Here is a 20454-nt window from a genome sequence, read left to right on the forward strand (position 1 = left end):
TACATGGCAGCCGTGAAGTGGCCAATGAGAGGGTGCGTTGTATCGCACATTAGCCAATGAGGGATCGCGTTGCATCGTCGAACGACCAATGACGGGGCGTCTAGCATCACGGCTCGGCCAGTGCACTGTGTGAGGCAGGGGAGGGAGCGGCCCACACTTTCTCTGTCTTGTGGTGCCCTCTTTTAATGACAATTCGTGATCTATAGTCCTCCACGTTTGTCAGAAAGGTAAGACAAGTGCATACATTCGTTATGCTCAGTGACGGAGGGGTTGTCGCACATAATTAGTGAGGAAATAGTGGCAATCTGTGGGTGGCGGCCAGACAGGTCCCGCAGCACCGGCCTGTCAAAGTCATTTGGAGCCGCGGCCGCCGCGGAAGTGTTTTGCTCATCACTCGACGTGTTACGCCCATCTGAACAGCTCGCAGTGGGGATGAATAACCCTCGGAATCCGGAATAAGTGATTTATCGCGAAATAGGTAAAGACAACGAGGTAGCTTCCTCAGGGCCCTAGAGTGGCTGGCGCCTCGCGAGTGTAGGAACAGATGCACTTGGAGGTAGGCCTATCTCTCCTTGCCACAGCTGTGTCCTCCCAGCGAGCCTCCTAACTCTCAGGGGCCTTGCAGCTGCGCTTACCTAGCAAGAGAAATATGTCGGGAAATTGACGTGCGAGGTTCTGGATTCTCAGTGTGGTGGCTGGCCCCTTCAGCTCTGAGAGGGTGTGAAGTGACAGCAATCCAAGGTACTTCCATGTCTGGTAAGAAAGTGAAGTGATGAGGGAGCCAAAAGCAGCTTCAGGAAGTATCACCTGTTGTGGTAAAATCTGGAGGAGCGAGTTGGTAGGTCCTCCTCGGATGAATGTGTGCCTCCTTCGACAGAAAATTGTTGAAAGTAGGAAAACTCCTGCAGTAATGACTTGCCGTTTCATGTGTAGGATGTTAACCAAGGTGCTGCACTGTGTGTGTGTTAATGCAGTGGCTAGGACCCTGGGCCATTTTACTTGTGAATGGACTTGTGATAACTTGCTTGTAAACACAAATGGGAGTTGACACTGTCCTGGCTATTGTCCAGAACAGGTATAGAGGGTTATTCTGCAATGTAAAAACAATGCCACAGCTGCGTATTGAAGTCGACATGACTATGCATGCCCAACTAAGCACTGCGATGCTATGCTTATGTTTTGTGCCTTGACTAAGATTTGCCACCTCCATACATGATCAAGCAAACCAGAAAATGTAGATCTTCCTGACAGTTTCATGAAATGTGAAACTGGTCAAGCATCACTGATGTATTGCCAACTCTACTCTGAAGTTTGCCTTTGCCAGAACTTCTAGTATGAATGCCATGTCCTTGCTTGATGAGGTCCTATTTTGGATAGTTACTTTGTCCTTTTGGGCATAATCTTGATACTGTGCCAGGCTTTAGGCACAAAGTACATGGTTATGTACAAAGACCTTTCTTTATGGGGGGGAAAATTTCACGTGCAATATCAATTTACGATTGAGGCAAGAAAAACTATGGAGAGTGAATATGTTGGAGAAAATTGTGTAGATTAACTTGTTCAGATTTTTATAAGTGTTGATATATATTGATGCATGTTCAGACCTTGTTGTCATTATTGATATTCAATGCAGTTTCATATATGCAAGTATATATGAAAATCCCTAGTATTGAGTAATAACTACACTTTGGACAATCTCAAGAAAGGTAACCTGGTAACTCCCCCCCTGGCTCTTGGGTACTCCGATTTGCCATATCTTTTGATGAATAAAATTGAGGGCAGCAATAAAAAAAAAAATATATATATTATATTATGTATTATATGATATGATATATGATATTTAAAGATACAAAACATAATCAAGTATTGTTATCTAATTATCCAATTAGAATGAAAGATGTGGTGAATCAGTCCTCCTGATTCTGTCGTTATAGTTGCCATTTTTTATTCTTCATATTAAACACACTACATCCAATACATTTGAGGCCACATCATTATGACCCCTCCATACGGTAGAATTGGTTGAATATCTTCATTATCTTTATTATTTACTGTCAGTATTTTCTTGCCATAGTAGGTTTTACAGTATGATAGAAGCTATTGGTCTTTACTAGAGTACTGAAAACATGTAGGCCATGTCATTGCCCAACATTACATCACTGCCTGGTTGGAGTTAAAATTGTTGGCCTTTCTTCACAGATCCCTGTGAAGAAAGTTTTTAAATAGATTTAGGTAGAATCCTTATTATTCCTAAAAGTTTTTAAATCCACATGCCTAGGAATATTTGTTATTCATATGCTTTAAGAAATGATAAAATCAGATCATTTATAGTTAGGAATTTAGTTTTAAGTGGGTAAAGTTTTGGCGCGCTAATTGACTTCAGCATTCGCCCTAGGCTAGCCTTGGCATTTTTTCCTGCCTTACAAAAAGCAACAACCTTCAAATAGCTGTGTCATGGGAAGAATGTGTGGATAGGTCTTGTTTGTCAAACAAAGCCTGTAGACTATTACAGTGGTCTTCAAGATTTATCTTGACAGTGTATACATATGCAGTATTGTTTGACAGAAATGTGGCCCATTGTGATTGCTAGGGTTACTGTAGTTTTATCAGGAATTTTTTTTAGTCTATAAATTGTTAAATGATTAATAATAGCAGTGGTTTCAGTACAGGACCGTTTTCCCCCTTATCCAGATTGTAATGTGTTACATATATGTATGTGTATATATATATAATATATGTATGTGTATGTATATATAATATATGTATGTGTATGTATATATAATATATGTATGTGTATGTATATATAATATATGTATGTGTATGTATATATAATATATGTATGTGTATGTATATATAATATATGTATGTGTATGTATATATAATATATGTATGTGTATGTATATATAATATATGTATGTGTATGTATATATAATATATGTATGTGTATGTATATATAATATATGTATGTGTATGTATATATAATATATGTATTGATGGAAAGTTGACAATATTGCCTGTAATCTAGTAGTAGGAAAACTTTGACTGACAACCTACATATATATATACACACACTGGCAAAGATTAACAAACCCACACCCTGTATATTTTGGAAAGCTAAGAACTTCAAACTAGTCATTATTTAATATCCCAGAGGGGTGACAAGCTGTCCTGCTTGAATGTAATGGCTGTTTATAAACCATTTCAGAAGGTAGGATAGGTCTAGAGGCCATATATGTATATTCTACATATTTAGTTTGTATGGTCTTGGCTTCCAAAGCTGTCTTAATATAAACTGATATAGGTATGAAAGTTCTCATGTTCTCATTGTCTGTCATTGAATAAAACAAATTTATCACAAGTAGAAAAAGTATGTATAGTATAAACTTTGAAATGGTTGATAAGTCAATTTCAAAACTTTCTTTTTTACATACAAATACTTTTTATGGATTAAGTGTGTATGCCTTAAGTAGGGATATTTGTTTATGCATTTATATAATAGTGTATAGTATATGTATATAATGTATGTATATATATCATGCATGCATACATATAATGTATGTGTATAATTCAATACGTATGATATATTAAATGTTTATTATATATATTTTATAATAAGTAAATGGATACATAAATAGATAGGAACTGAAAAGCCTTAATAGATATCTTGCATTACTTGGTCATTCAACAGGTCCAGTACATCATGAGAAAACTCTAAGGATGTTTGGATGAATATTTAAGGTTCTGGTCATAATATAGTGATTCTTTTTATTCCAATATTGCGCACTCTGAGTTTTTGTTAATTGTTATCTGGTGGTTTAGTTTTTAGTTTGATTATAAATACTTCAGGCTGTAAATATTTGAACTTTGGAATCTTTTGTTCAACAGAAATAGTGGTGCTACTAGTCTGGTGGTTGTGCCCAGCATTAATCTAGTTGGTTAGGGATCTCTAAGGTTTATACTACCGGGAGGACTAGTTACATTTTGATTTTTTTGTTATAGATGTTTTGAGATAGCTTTATATGCTAGACAACATTTTTTTTTTTTTTTATACCATTATTTGTTTATGAAACTAATTTTCCAAAGTCAATTGTAACAAGGTTTTTTTATCAGAGTAAATGGAATTTCAGAGTATTTTCAAGCTGCTTGTAGAATCAACAAGTGTCCAAGACTGGATCTGAGTTTCATCATTGAATAGTAATTTTTATCAGGATAGCAAATATTATTGCTACAAATTTATTTAATATCCTTGATTTAGTTCATATCTTAACTAGCAACAAATGTCCCTTATGGTGGAAGAAATTAAAAAAAAAAAAGAAACGGGTACAACTCCGAGATAATAGATAAAGGATATCACTTTTTTTTTTTTTTTTTTTTTTTGTCAACTTGTGCGTTCACTATGAGAGGAGTTCGTCCAACAGTATGGTGTGCCCCTCCAGAAAAAAATTAATGAATTTGTTTTTTATTTTGGTTATTCATGAAATGAAAGAAGACTTTAGATATGACATATCTACAATGATACCAACCCCCCCAAAATTAAAAATCTGTCCTATATTAACTCTTTCCCGACGGGTAGTATTCATAGTGGCCTGGGCCTCGCTGCCGGGGGCTTATATCGTCGCCCTAGCATGAGCGAACACTCATGCCAAATACCAGCATCCCATGCCGTTTCTTCATAATACTACAAGCATATGTTGTATTTTCAGTTTTCATTATTTTCTAAAGTCTCTACTTGCCACATTTCCTGATAAATTGAGACTGAAGGACATTTTTGTTATATAGACTCTAGTTGATCATTATTCAGTCTTTAGTCTGAATAAAATAAGCAGTGTGTGGCATCATGCATTTGAAATTGTTGGTTTGTTGTATTTTTTATTTTTTATTAATTTTTTTTATTTATTTATTTTTTTTTTGCATGGCAAAAATGAGAAAGTGTTAAGAACAACTGAATCACACTTTCAATGACAGAAAAATATTTTGCCGTGATTGTAACAAAAAAAAACTCATGACATGTCCATACATACACCATGGCATGTACGTACAGATAGTCCCCCCATACCATGGCATGTGCGTACATGCCACCCGTCGGCAAAGGGTTAAGGGTACCCAGATTTAACCCCTTAACGTTTAGCTGCTGGGTGGCATATGTGTACATGCCATTGCATGCCTGGACTATATATGGGGTGGCATGCACATAAATGCTATGTTGTGCAGATCTTCTTTTCCGGGGGCATGTATGGTCATACCACGCATGCTAAGGTGGCGACATAAGCCCATGGCAGTGGAGCCCAGGCCACTATGAATACACCTAGGGAGAGAGGGCTTGTGTAGCGGGAAATCACCCATTTGCAATGGGTTAAGCTTCCAAGTGTAATGAATAAGTTTAGTTGTGATCTCCATATATGTGAAATATGGCTGAAAGCTCTTGAGATAGTCCAGAACAGTTTGATTTGAATTAGAATTAGTGTTATTTCCATAAAATTGGAAGCAGTAATTGTAATTGTTAGCTGTGGAGGGGGAAAGGAAAATTGGGTAGTAGCTACATGTACTTTGAATGACTTCAGCTGATACAAAGCCTTTTGGCTGCAAAGGAATTTTGCAATTTCTCATTTGATACCATATATGAACTCAATAGTGCATATTTGTAAATGATGTAAAGAGCAAAAGGCAAAGTCAAACCCCGTAACTAAATCATTTTCATAGTACCACAAATTTGTTTAAACTGATTAAATTACCTTAGTCTGATTTGACATAGGTTTTTTAATTTGCAAATTAGCTAAACTATATATTTTGGGTGATAATTGTCATCTTCTAGACATTTGAGATTCAAAATCTCGCTTGGAATAAGCAGATGCACTTGTAAAAGTGAAAAGCCATTTTTTTTCTCAGACTTGTTACTATCCAAGTGGTATGAAATATATTGGTAATTGTTGAGAATACCCATGGCTACTCTATCATAACTAATTCTATACTTTTGTATATGTAGGAATTATGCCATGCAACCCCTCCCCCTTGTACCCCACAAAATTGGCCCTGATAGTAGGGAGGGGGGATGATGGATATAAAGAAAATTGTAAAGTAAATATGTCAAATAAGCTGTACAACATACATGATGAACATTACTATAATATGTAAATCTTCTGCCCCTTCCCATCCCCCTCCCTGGAATACAAAAAATCCTCTACAGATTTATGGCAGGACTGACATGCAGGGTGAAATAACAAAAATGAGCTTTACACCCAATTTTATCAAATGCAGAATGCTGTGCCTGAGATCACCCTCTGGGGCTACTCCCCCCCCAGTCCCTATATGTAAAACAAGGTACGAAGATTGTAAATATTGTTTAAAATAATCATCAGATTCATTAATACTTCTTTTATTATAAAACAAAAGCAGCAAGTGGGTTTGCCCAACCACTTTTCAGTGTCTTGCTGGATCATTTTTTGAGCCCCATTCTTCACATAATCTAGCTCAGTTGCCTTCCATGACCTCAATCCTTTCCTATCCTGTTGAAAAGAAGAAAAACCACCCTGCTTATATAATGTTATGACTGATTGGTCACTCCATCCTGCCCTAAATATATAGAGGGTGGGTTTGGGGGCAGCAGCTGCCTTTTATTAGATAGGATAGTGACCTTCTTCTTGTATATTTTAACCTTCATTGGAAGAATTAATGACATGCTTCATATATTTCACATTTTAACCTTTGATTTCCCTGGTAACATTCTTGACCTTCCATACTATTGTGGCTAAGTATATTGAGTATTGGTGGGATTCCATGGCATAATTCTTACATAGAGTAGAAGACGAGGGCAACCCATCGGTACCAGTTTTGTCATGGTAAGGTGCATATACATATTCTGAATATTTACCAATATATCTTGGTTATGTAGGAGAAGTTCGTAGTTTTATCCTTTGCAAGTTTTGTCTAAGTATCCTTATGTAAACATACTCTGATCAGACTGGCATGCTCCTGCCAAACAATATAGATAATTTTGGTGGAAATATTATGTAAGGATCCAAGTTTCCCAACCAGGTAGGAACTTTCAGCTAGTTGGCATTAACTTGCCTTCTTAAATTGTATTTTACTTAATTTTTTTTTTCCAAAAAGTTTCATCTGTGGCTACAGCCATTCTCCATTTTTTCATTGGTAATTTTTTTGTTATTGATAATTGTTTATAGAATAAAGCTAATAAGGTATTTTTCAATAATAGTTCACTCAGTTATAATATTTGACAAAGACTAATCTCCTCAAAGGCATCTATGCCAAAAGTTTAGGGTACAGTGTTCGGTTTAGATTTTTTTTTTTTTTCTTAACTGTGCTAGTCTTGTAATGTTATTTTGAATCTCCTGAAGTCTGAACTTAAATGTAATTGAGAAATAGTAATGCCAGGATAGCATTATATATATATTTTTTCAGCATCTTGAAATCTGCTGGAAAATAGAGAACAAGAGTTTTCAAATGTAGTTCATGACTTCTGAAGATCGTCATTCATACCAATCTAGGCTCTTAATTTACTTGATTTTATTTAATAATTTCCATGAGGATTTTCTAAATGGAAAATTTAGTGTTGCCTACAACACGTAAAGCCTTAAGATTGATTTTTTAAAAATCCCATGAGATCAGGGGTCCCTGGGATCATATTGTATTTATTGTTAACCTTTTAGCCATGAGGCATTAATAACCTTAAATCCATGCATATTAGAGGTGGTGACAAAGGCGAGTTGGATATGAAATGTATTTCACTAAAGTTTTCATAATGATTCCCTTTATCTTGTATTTATCAGCAAAATAATTAAGAAGGAAAGAGAAAATGTGCAGTCAGTATCACAGATAAAGAGGGTTAGGAGGTCTTGTTAGGTAACTATAGTCCTCGACAATAAACTTTTCTTTGTTCCTTGGCAATGTTCCAGAGATGTTGCCATCTCGGTCCTTCCCTGTGGATAATGCCATGTTTTGAGGAATAGCACACAAAGAAAATACACCCCCTCTCAGAAAAGAAAAAAGAAAAAATGTAAATGCTCACTGCTAAAATGAACAGTAATACTTTGTCAAAACTGAATAGGTATTTTATTTACTTTCTTTTACTGAAGTTGAGTACTGTTGAGGAATATTATGAGTGAGTGCACAGTAAAATTTAATTCTAGTGATAGATTGAGGTAGCTTTCTGGTATCATATAACATTGCCTATTTAAGCATTTAAACTGTCAAACATTGACTCTTTATGGTCATTCCCAAGAAGAAAAGCAGCAGGAATTTTCCCATTAGCACTTAAAAAAAAACAAAAAAACTTGGGTGCAGAATCTTAAGCTGCAGTTAAGTTAAACAAGGCTTTGACTTTATTTCCCACCAAAATCACCTTAAAAATCAGACCTAGTAGAACAGCTGTGAATACTTTTAACCCAATGTGCATGGGCTTTTTCGGTAGACGAGTTGTCATCCAAATAGGTATATCTGTAGGGATGCCACCTGCGGCATCGGCCCTACACTGCCATGGCATCATAGTAGATGCCACCCATGAACAAGCGGTTAGATAATTATTATTTTCTTTTGGTAATGGAATGTACCTTCAAGAAAGTTTGCATACTTAAGAGACCACTTGAGCAGTTATAATATGAAAATAAGTAGGGAAATCTTGAATCTGCTTCTCTCTTAAGTTGGTAGAATTCAAGCTCCAAGTATTGCTGCAAAAAATAGTACAGGCATTTTTTTATTTTTCAAGGAAAAATTTGGTTGGATGTGGAATTCAGTGTATTGTTTATAGTTGAAAGGTAAGCAGGAGGGATTTAATTTCAAGAATCCACTGGCATAACCATAGTGATGACTAGCCAAGTGGTTGACCTTGGACAAGGACCTCTGTCATACTGGGTTTGGCCCTACTCACAGCTTACCTGTTTCAGGATGAAGGATATTTATAAAAACAGGAGTAGAGTAGGACTTCCACTCTTTATGGTATAATAGAGAATAAGTTTGGCAGTATTTGATTTTTTAAAATTATATTTTGTCATGTCTACAGCGGTTTCAAGTGATAAAAATCGTGAAATGCCCAACCCTAATGTGTAAGCTCTTGGTGTGTGTGTAATGGGAGTATGTTTTCCTCATTTGACACTATTATTGCATAATAAAAGTTAATCTTACTTATTTCAGTGCTGCTGACCATGGATGTACTGGTGCTTGGTGCTGTTGTGGTGGTGTTGACAGTTGTGGTCTATTTACTTGCCACTTTGGGCACAAAAGAAACCCCTTATGAAGAAGCTCTTGCCGAACAACGTCAGAAGCAGGAACAGGAACAGATTGCGCTAGCAAAGACTGACAGGCAACAAAAGTACAAAAATACCAAGGTGTGTGGAAAATGTTTATGGTTTCAGTGAAGGTAGTTGATATTTTTACTTGTTTGAGAGAAATGTAACTACAAAAAAGTGTTTTAAGGTAGAATGTATGCTACACATTTTTCCCATTCCACTTATTGTAATTTGATCATTTCTTTTTTTTAAAGAGTAAAAGCAAGTGTTTGACAGCATAGCTACCATATCTTTTTTTCCTTAATTTTTATACTTGTGAAGGACATAATACTGATCTGATCCACCGTAATTTTTTGCATTAATTATTTTAGAATATTTGAATATCATGTTCGCCATTCTTTTGATAAACTTGTTCCATGAATAGTAAGTAAACATATATTCTCATACCTTGTTTGATCATAGGATATTGATATTTAAAATCGTATGCATTATAAATGATGGGCAAAATTAACCCACTACAGTTTATAAAATATTCATTCTTCTCTTTTTGGCTTGGTTCATTAACCCTTTACATCTAGTTGCATCATGGCAATCACATGACCAAAAATCCAGGCATTAGGCTACTCTGCCAGGTGGTGGCTTGTAGGCCGGGCGTACATGAGCATGTGTGCTGTGATGCCTCCTATTTGCAAAGTTATTTCCTCCTTTTATGTATATGTATTTTTAGCTTTTTTGCCATTTTCCAATGTCCATATTTGCCATTTGATCTGCATTGATCCAGATGGTAAAACCGTTTTATTTGCCTATCCTCCATATCATATCTCTAGGTAGTCTACATTTTTTTTTATAAATTTTCTGTAAGGCAACCTGCATTGCTGGTCACGGCACCAGGAATACAATGATGAGCATTGAAATGGCATTCTCCATGAAGCTGGTGCTCTTCCAGTCACGGCTTCTGGGCATTACATTCCACTCATACATCAATGGTAATATGGCAAAATTGCCAAACAAGTCTAATAAACCTCCCAAGACGTTTGTGTACTTGTGGCGAGTCTCCTGTTACCCTGGTCTTCACCTGAAACGCTATTGACTGCAGGCCTACAGACAAATTTTCCTGTGACAGCATGTTCATCACTTGCCCCTGAAGCCAAATTTTTTCATGACATGGTCATGTCGCCTGGATCGAAAGGGTTAATGTTCTTAGATAACTATTATTAGTCTTGTTATCACTTAAAGCTGGGAAGTGTTTAAAAGTTTTAAATTGTATGCACCATGGATATAATTCTGTAAAAGATTATTCATTCCATATAGGCAAAAACATTCTGATACTGCAATAATTTTTGGCCTTGAAAAATATTTTTGGTATTATAATGAACAATAGAAAATATATGGTCATGAAATAAAATGGAGACTAGAAATTGCTTGTTTGTGCATGAGAGAAATGACAAACTTGTTTGAAACGTACCATAGAGGGGAAGGCTAATTACTTACCAGACTTAAGCATATTAAGGCATACCTCTTTATAGGAAAATCAGTAGTGCTAAGCTATTGGAATTTTATTTTCTGATGATAAGTATTGCAAAATCAGAAGACGACAGTTTGGTGGCAAACATTAATTTTTATATTCATGCCTTTTGAGGGATAACTCAAAGAAATTTCTCTAAAAGAGGTACAATTGTATGATCTCTGATTTGTAAAACAAAAATTGCATCAATCTCATTATTTCCTTTTAATGGAACAAAAACTGGAAACATGATGCTTTTAGTAGGTGGTCACTTAACCGTGAGGTGAAGTAGGCCTATTCCTTGTCTTCTTAGTACTGACTTGGGCTGGCAGAAGTAGGTTGAATGAAGGTATCAGGCAATACAGAGAACAATTAACAAATGATATTTAGTAGTAATGATAAAAAATCATATTGCCTGAGGGTCAGTTCTGCATTTTATCTATATAGTTTGAAACTTCGAAGTTATCACTTTTCTTTTGTTGATCCCAGGTTATTGGGGTGTAGATTTTATTTTATTTTTTATCATTTTTTTTTTAACCTTTGACATGATAACACATACTTAAACGTTATTATTCTTCCATACTCTTAAAAGAAAATGGTTAGCCTTGTCTGTGATTGTTGAAAAGGTACAGCCTTCCCAAGTAGGCTTAAACTAATTTGTCTTTTGAAAGCCAAAGCCAAAACTGTGGAATAGTATGAAAGACTTTTCATATACTTCATTTTGTTGACTGTGTAATGCAGATGGCCCAATTTGGTGTGGGTAAAATTTATTATTGGGTTGAATTGAGGAGTTTATTGAGTTATCCCAGTTTATTTTGATATACAGGTATTCAAAACCTATTTTAACTCAAGTTTTAATCTCCTGACCCAAATTGGCTCCCCCTCCCAGTTTTAACACCATTTTTTGGCTATGCAATAGCTTAGAATAGCAATTTTTATTTACCTCACTTCTTCCAATTTTCCATTTGGGTATTGTACTTTTTTCTTTTCCATGATTTATTTAGATGAAACAGTGCAGCTTTTGATGTTCTGCTTTTATTCAAAGAACTTTTACCGTCTTCCTCCTCCTTTATTTCTTTTTACTTCATCCTTGTCCATCCCGTTTCTGCTTTCTCTTTCCTTATTTTCTGTTCCCCATTCTTTTTCATATTTTTTTCTGCCTTGTTCACCCTCCCTGTTCAAATGAATATATTTTTATAGTTTTTGTAGATAGCCAGTATATACCATTGCATTTCTTTCAGCAAAAGAAGCCAAAGGTCAGGAAGGATGACTTTGAGCAGAATGGACCAGCATCAGCAACAAAAGTAGAGGAAATAATTACTGAACCAGACACCACACCACCTTCTACAGAACCTGAGGCTTCTCCCCAACCTCAGCAGGTGAGAATGAACAAGTTTTTCTCATTTAAAGGGAGAAAAGTATATATTAGTAAATTTGGAAATGCATTTGAAGCATAGAATGGGATGGAACTAGTGTATTATTCAGAAATAGGGCTTTACAATGGGAATGAATATATGAATGTTATAAATTCTTGTAATTTAAGCTCTTTTAAATGGAAAGGATTGTTTATATATCTGGCATTTTTTTTTAATGGCTAGTGGACATAGTGTATTCATACTTATTGTTGTGGTTGTTTCAATCACCAGTTGTAGAGATGAGGTAAAAGGCCTGAGATGGGCCAGAGAGGAGGGGGGAGAGAAGGGATAAGCATGAGAGAGGGGGGAGGGGGAGCAGGATAAGCATCAGTCAGTGTTTACTTTTTATGACTGGGAAGTATGAGACCTATGCTCACTAGTTCCTTGTAATGCAATGATACAAGCAAGTTGCTGCATTATTACAGTAACCTGGTTTGGTAATCACAAAAGATCTATGATTGTTCTTTGCAATTTTGTCCTTTGCAGCACTACTAATTAGAACAAATGCTGACCTTTTTACAGACCCTCTGACAGTACTTGATAGCAGTAATACAATAATTTAGTGTTCAATAAATATAAATTATGAGGAGGATATTGCACAAAGAGTGAACTATAATGTGGCACCCATGTTTGTTACTGCATCAGCTGTGAAGGAACATGGTGCAATTTGTATTTTTCAAATAAAATATTGCAGTAAATATGCAAGAAATGGATCAATTGACCCACATGAAAAATTTTGGCTTGTAGAATGTGTGACGTGAACATGTAATGGGAAAATCTGGCTGTGGGCGATGGGAAAGACTCGCCATGAGTGCACAAGTCTCTTGGAGGGTGATTACTCATTTGGCATTTAGAAGGGGGCTTTTGCATTTTTTCCATTGATAAACAAGTGTGGAATGTAGTGTCTGTGAGCTGTAACTGAAAGAGTGCAAGCACCATGAATGCTGCCATTTCCATGCTTGGCATTCTATTCCTACCTGCAAGTTGGCACATTATTACAACAGATTTTCAGCATAGGATCTTTAACTTTGTAAATTCTAATTTGCTGCATCAACTTTGAGATGTACCAGTACAAACTCTAAACTGCAAAGAACATTTGTAGACCTTTTGTGAATACTGCCCCTGGTCCTTTCTGTTGACCAGTCTTGGTAGTACACAAAATGCCGAGTCAGACCTAGAGTTATGAGATCCAGAGGTTGCCATTTCATTGTCTTTTGGTTAAATTGTTAAGAGCTTCTAGCATAATAGTAGTTTTAAAAAATGTATCCTGTGTAGAGAAGGCATTTGCTGACTTCATGTATTAAATATGTAAATTGTATTTCTCTTGATATCTTCAAACTTGATGCAAATATATTTTAGGGTCAACTTTATATTCTTATAGGAAAAGAAGAAGAAAAAGAAGAAAGACAAGGATGATGATGAAGCTCCTCGTAAGATTGTTGTGGAGGAGGTAACTGAAACTATTGTGACAAAGGCTGAGGCTGTGAAAGTAGAGGCTGCAAAGGGGAAGTCCTCTAAGCCAGAAGCAGCCAAGTCCTCACAGGCCAAGGCTGAAAGCCCAAAGGCTGATGCTCTGAAGGTGGAGTCTTCTAAAGGAAAGACTTCCAAGGTAGAGGCATCCAAGTCAGAGCAAGCCAAGGCTGAAAGCCCAAAGGCTGAAGCTGGAAAGTCAAAGGCTGCCAAGGCAGAGGCTGCAAAGACTGAAACTTCTAAGACTGAAGCTGCCAAGGCAGAACCAGCCAAAGGAAAGGCAGCAAAAACTGATGTGGGAAAAGCTGAACCAGCCAAGATCACCAAGGCCAAGGAGACCAAGACAGAGGCAGCCAAGACAGAGGCTGCAAAGACCAAGGCCGCTCCAGAATCCACCCCTCCTCCTCAGGGAAAAGAAAATAAGAAGGAAAAGGTGAGTTGCACATTCACCCCCCCCCCAATTCTCTCAATTTAGTAACTAATAATTTTCATTTTGTGCTTCCATTGACACTAGGAAGGCTTGTATTCATATTAGTTTAATGGATAATATTTACTCATAGAAGGCTCCATAAGTACTGATTCATGTGACCAAGGAGTCGATTACCAGGCCTATGTTCTCATTTATCCTCTTCTGTGACTGTTTATAGATTTTTTTTTCATCTATTAGTAGTAGTATTGTTGACTTGTGTTAATTTGTAATATCAACACTAAACCTGAAGAACAGCAAATCCTCCAGCTTGTTTGAAAGAAGACCAGATTAAGATTTAACTGAGGGGAAATTTTGGTTGCAGTCACTTCAAAGGGTTAATATTATGCACCAGAAAATGTGCATCTTTGAAGACAACCCACTTGCATTGGGTATAAGTGCTAAGTTTCTTAGGAATTTTTATATATACATGTTCCTTTGATTTGCAGGTTGTAACGCCTGTAACCCGCCCTAAGGTTGAAGATAATTTTGAGGTTGTAGATGGCACTTTGAACTCGACAGGAAAGGCTACACCAACTCAAGAAAAGAAGAAGAAAAAAGAGAAACAGAAGACTGATATTCCTGGTAAGCTGAATTTTATGTTCACACTAGGGAAATAATTGTCTAATTGTGAAGTGTTCTAAATATGGAATAATCAGTCAACATTTAACCCCATAAGTATGATTGACAGCAGTTGTAAATGATAGCCCATGATGCAGAGGTCAGTGTGACAGAATCCGAGTATTAGGCTCACTTGAGTGGTGACTCTCCCCAGCCGTGTGGCCTGACCCACACGGACAGTTGTGTGCGGTACCAAGACTCCTTGCTTCTCCTTTGCAATGTCATCTCACTTTCTGCACAAGTTTTTTTTGCACTTGTGCAGAAAGTATAAAAGCTTTGTGCAGTAGTGATGACCTTTTCCTGTTGGCTTTCAGCCAAAATTCTTATGATGACATGTATGTTCATGTTGCCTGAAACCAAGGGTAACAGAAATCAGTGATAAACTGGTAATTTCTGGCATTGGCCAGACATTGGGTACAGGAGTCCGCAACATCAAGCAGAACGTTCTGCTCCATGCGCTCTGGTGCGTCACCAAGTGAACAGGTGTACCCTGCTGACCAAGCTGTTTATTGCACCAGTACGTGTGACCTGTCTGAAATGGGTTAAAAATTAATAATTTTCATAGTTACCAATTAATTAGATAGTTTCCTTAGTTGGTAAATGTCAGTAAGCCACTGACATTTGTCTAGTGTGTCATGACCTCTTATGTGATGAGGCAGATTCCCAGTGGATAACTAGAATGAAAATTGCATAATGAGGACAATGTGATAAGTGGAAGTGGAAGTGGAAAGGATGGGACTTGTGTGATAGCTGATGACAGAATATAGAGCTGATGATAGAGGTAGACCAAGAAAATAGTAAGAAAGTACTAGAAGTTCAAAAGATGTAGAATAAGTAATACATAGTATCATTAGAAGTTTATGTAAAATGTTTTGCTCTAAGAAATTGTGTAACAAATAAATCATACCAGTAGTTAAGTTACAGAGCATAACTGTATAGTGAGTGAACTTGTTGACTGATCGTATGCTAAGCTTGTAATACTGATGTGAAATATTTGACAGAGATAATGATCTTTTGGATATCTACTGTGTTTCAGGGGCCTTGAGCCATCACTTATTACAAATCTCTTCAAACAAATAATCAGATCAGTATGGCTCTTTGTCATTGATAGTGTAGTATTCTTCAGCTGAGTTGGGTTTCAAATACGATTGTGACATCTATAAATCCACTACCTCTACTTTCTCACCTCTGTTTCCGTTCCCTCCCTCCTCGCCTCCTTCCTTGCTCACTCCCCCTTCCCCTCCTCTTTACCCAAAAGTGCCTGTAGGTGCCTGCACTTGCACTCAGACTTGCATAATACCTTCTTGGTTCCTGTCGTCACTGAGTATGGAAAGATATTGAGGGAAATTTAAAGTAACTTAGAGAAGTGTAGTCCTTCTAAAATTGTCCTAGAGTAGATGTCCTTTCTGCTCAGAAGAAAATCCTATGACGGGTCAGAGTGGAATTGTGTGGAATAGTTATTGTAAGATTTTAAGTAGCTGAAAAGTTACTCAACCTGTTATTCCCGGGCATAAGAATTCGCTGAGATTGGTTAAAATCTAGTGATATCTGGCAACGGCCAGACAGTGGGCGCGGGAGTCCGCTGCGTGAAGCCGAACGTCCCGCTCCACTCGCTCTGGCGCGTGGCCGCACGTTCAAGCTTACCCTGCTGAGAGACCTGTTTTCTATGACGTGTCTACACGTGAACCGGCAATAACGGGTTAAGCAAAGTTTGTGTATTCAAATTGTATATAATTTGTACTTTCACATTTTTCAACATTGACTTGGTTCTGTTCCATGTAAAAAATACCTAGTAGCCATTAAATGTCTCCCCCCCCCCCCCCCAAAAAAAAAAAAAAAAAAAAAAGAAGGGGGGGGGTTGGCTGCACTAATGATTGAATCATCTGACACATCATGTATTTTCAAGATTCAATATGTACAATGAGTATTAATTTTTTTTTTTCCATGAGCTGGTCCTTTGAATGTATACATTTTTTTCTTCTCCTTTTCTCCTTGTAGATGACATTGTCAAGAAGTAACCCATAGTCAGTCTGACTGTCCTTAATTTGTTAAAGATGATTTAATTATTTATAGTGTGTATTGTACTTCAGTGCAGCAAGCATCAGTGTTCTTATTATAGCTATAATAATGTTTTCCTTTTATTTTTGAATAGAGGTAGAATGCATTTTGGCATTATTTAGATTTGATTGTGACCGTTTTTTTTTTATATTATAGAGATAGTGTTTATTTTATCTTTGTTCCCTATTCAATTTCAGGTCCAAAAGAGAGTAGAATTCTGCCCCTTGTGCAAGATGCTCACCTGAGCAGTGGAGAGATTCAAACTTTGATTGACATCCTGCTGAACAAGCAGCAGCAGAACAATGCTGGTGGTGAATGGGTTGAGAAGGGACGTGTTGATCCCACAACTCAGCTTCGACGACAGTTGGAGGAAGTTGAAACCCGCTTGAGGGAGAAGGATGAGGCTCACTCTGCACTGTCAGCCAAGATTACTGCCCTCCGTACGGAACTGAATTGTGAACGCTCTCGTGCAGTGAAGCTGAAAGCTCAATTGGATGACACTGTTGCAAGTCACTCACGTGAGCTCGAGACTGCAAATGCAAATGCCCAGTCATCTCAAAATGCACGTCTGAATGAAATGAAGGCAGCTCTAGAGAAGGAATACCAGGCTAAAATGCAACAGCAACAAAAGATTTTACAGCAGTTGCAGAGCACGAATAATGAATCGGAAATTGCAACACTGCGAGCTTCCCTCAGTGAGTCGGAAATGCAAACAGCTGTGCTGAGACAAGAGCATGAAGAATTAACAAGGAGATGCCAGCAGTATGAAGAGCACATTGCTGCTCTTGATGAAAAGAGAGCAGGTGAAAATGCCAATAGAAATACACAAATCACAGAGCTGCAGGCACAACTTGCAAGTGCTGATGCCCAGAGAGCCCAAGCCTTGGCAGAGGCATCTGCTGCAAGTGCTGAGCGAGATGCTCTTACTTTGCAACTAGCAAATGAAACCTCAAAAACTGCACAAACACAGCACAAACTTCAGGTATGTCAGTGATTTTATGAAAGTAGTGCATTTCTTTTTATTTCCTTGTGTTGCTTGTAGTGATTCATAATTGCTAGTTTGTTAATGGTTCTGGATAAAATGTAGATTTTCTTGTTTATTTTGAACCAAATATTGTAACAATTTTTTGTTTGTAGGAATCGGCACAGGAGAAAACAAAAGTGGAGTCGCGATTAGCCCAAATAGAGGGTGAACTTTGTAGTGTACGACAGGTGGTGTTAGACCAGACTGCAGAAGTAAGTTCACATGCTTCATGTCTTGTACATCATGTGCTGCTATATATATATATACAAGTCAGAAACCCAGAGATTTGTCAGTGTATTTGGTATTTGATAAGCTTTACAAAATTTATATAAACTTTTTTTTTTTAATGTAGATTGAACGCTTAAAAGAGGAAAAGGAGTCTTTGGCATCTCAGAGTGTCCGTCCAGCAGCTGAGGGTCAAGAAAATGGTGATGTTCATGCAGAGCAAACCCAAGGCCCATCCACCGCCCACTTAGAATCATTGTGAGACCTTAATTTGTTTGTTTTTTTATGAATATTGAAAGGGTTTCATGTAGTGCAAATCATAATTGATGTTCCTAATTTTTATTTCCTAGTTTTACTTGTCTGTTTTGGAAACTGAAAAAAAATACTGTTTATGGCATTTGCAGAGTTAAGGAAAGAGAGATCCAAATAGAACAACAAATAAGTGAGGTATCAAACCTGAAGAAGGAAATTGCAAGATTAAAAGAAGAACTGGATAATCAGAAAGCAAAGAACAATGTGAGTATTGGTTTTTAAATTGTTCTCTAAAACTGCACTTGTTATGACCATTTTCCTGATGGACTTGCATGGCTGTGATGATAAAACTTCAATGTCTCATCATGTTACACTTTTCAATGTAGTATGTACACATTTTTATTACCTATTATGTATTCTTGTGGTATCTGGGTCTTTGGATCTGTTAGTTTTTTTGTTTCATTTTGTCTGTATGGATACATAGCATTAGTATTCCTTTCATTATTGATTTAAATAATATTCCTGTAGTTCTTTCAAATATTTGATCTTGTGTAGTAGAACCAATTATTAGCATGTTGCTCTGATACTATGCCTCAGGAAAAGATGTTGCAGTCCTTGTGTACTGTAACATTTGTGTCTGTTACCTTTTCTGCTAGGAATGAGAGCCTGAAAGTTGCTTGAGTCTATGCCCTAATCTAAAGGTAGGGGCAGTCCTTGATTCATGAATGATCCTAGATCCTTGAATGCCATTTCATGTAATAAATGGGGAGAAACAAGAGTACCTCTTCTTGAAAGTAGTGTAATATGCAAACCTTTTCCACTACCTTTAGTGTTTGTTACCCTTGCCTGTGCCTCTTGAAATTGATCCTTCAAACACTAGGCTGATATGCATGTTTTGCATTAGTGTCTGGCCTTTGTCTGGGTAATGCTGGTATCCTTCTAAACCTCTTCAGATTGGAAATGAGCATTCAAGACTAAGGGGATGAGAAATTACAATTTTCATTTATAGCATACATCATGTTAGATTAGAGTTACTTCTGTTGCTGGAGTAAAATGGATGCAAAGAAGAAGAGCTGAAGTGTAACTGGTTACACATGAATGTAAGTTCAGACAATAATAAGACTTAAAGAAGAGATCTCTGAAGATAAGACCTGTGTCCATACTATCCTTTCACAAGTTGAGAGAGCATTTGGAAGCCTTGAAATAAAGGAATGGCTTAAATCCTTGTGAAATAATCCAGAGCAAACTGGTTGAGGGATGCCAGCACTGTACAAAATTTTGTGTAGCCTGACGTGACTTTCACCAATTAGCTTTGTGTGTCCACTTTACTTCTCTTTATGTATACCCACATATGTCTACTTATTTAGAATTTCCATTCCATTGTTCTATACATTTTGGGGCTTGGATGCCTTTGTTAATGATTGTGAAAGTATATTACTTGATGAATAATATTGAAAGTGTAGAGGTATCTCAATGCTGCTAGTTTTCATTAAATATGTTTGGCCCAATGTCAGTGAAGTCTAATAGTATATGTTAATCCTTGCCCTGTAGGAGTTACGAGAAAAGAACCACAAAGTCCTGGAGGCCTTAACAAGCACAGAGGAAAAATTGATGGCTAGACTCAAGCAGGTGGATGTAAGTGCTGCCCCTTCTTTAGTAAGCAAGCTTCTTCAGTTAACACACCAAAGCTGATATGATGCTAGATAGATAGGGAATCTACAGATGCTGCTGCTTGAAAGAGGATGCTATTATGAAAGAGCTTGACTTGTATTACAGTGCTTGGCTATTTATTGGACACAACTGTTGATTGGTTGAAATCTGCATCTCAACCAGTTAGCAGCTCAGTGAAAGCAGGTGTTTTTCTCAAAACTATATTGTGATTTTTATACAGAATGGTTTTCTCTACACAAGTTGATGGGAATTTCCACTTGTGTATTTTCACATTTCAATCCAGAACCTAAAGTTTTACATGCATGATATTGGTTTCAAGACATTGTTAAGCATAATTGAATTTTAGTGCATTTAAAAATATATATATTTAAACTACAAAGTAGCTTTTACTTTTATTTAAAATTGCATATACTTGTTCTGTTTGGTTTGATTTGAATGGAATATGAATAAAACAATTTATTACATTTAGATAATAATTGAAGAGCTACATGGGTTTAGAATCTAAAAGA

General features: G+C 36.8%; 1 protein-coding gene across 1 annotated transcript in view; it reads left to right on the forward strand.

Moving 5' to 3' along the window:
- LOC119576706 (ribosome-binding protein 1-like) overlaps positions 1–20454 on the forward strand; it is a 68683-nt gene that overhangs the window by 234 nt on the left and 47995 nt on the right. Inside the window, exons 2-11 of the mRNA XM_037924353.1 lie at positions 582–741; positions 9145–9338; positions 11985–12122; positions 13540–14061; positions 14544–14679; positions 16971–17755; positions 17911–18009; positions 18150–18280; positions 18427–18538; positions 19826–19909. Coding sequence (XP_037780281.1) covers positions 582–741; positions 9145–9338; positions 11985–12122; positions 13540–14061; positions 14544–14679; positions 16971–17755; positions 17911–18009; positions 18150–18280; positions 18427–18538; positions 19826–19909 — 2361 coding nt within the window. The remainder of the gene's footprint in view (positions 1–581; positions 742–9144; positions 9339–11984; positions 12123–13539; positions 14062–14543; positions 14680–16970; positions 17756–17910; positions 18010–18149; positions 18281–18426; positions 18539–19825; positions 19910–20454) is intronic.

Source organism: Penaeus monodon, chromosome 9 (assembly GCF_015228065.2).
Source record: "Penaeus monodon isolate SGIC_2016 chromosome 9, NSTDA_Pmon_1, whole genome shotgun sequence".
Taxonomy (NCBI): domain Eukaryota; kingdom Metazoa; phylum Arthropoda; class Malacostraca; order Decapoda; family Penaeidae; genus Penaeus; species Penaeus monodon.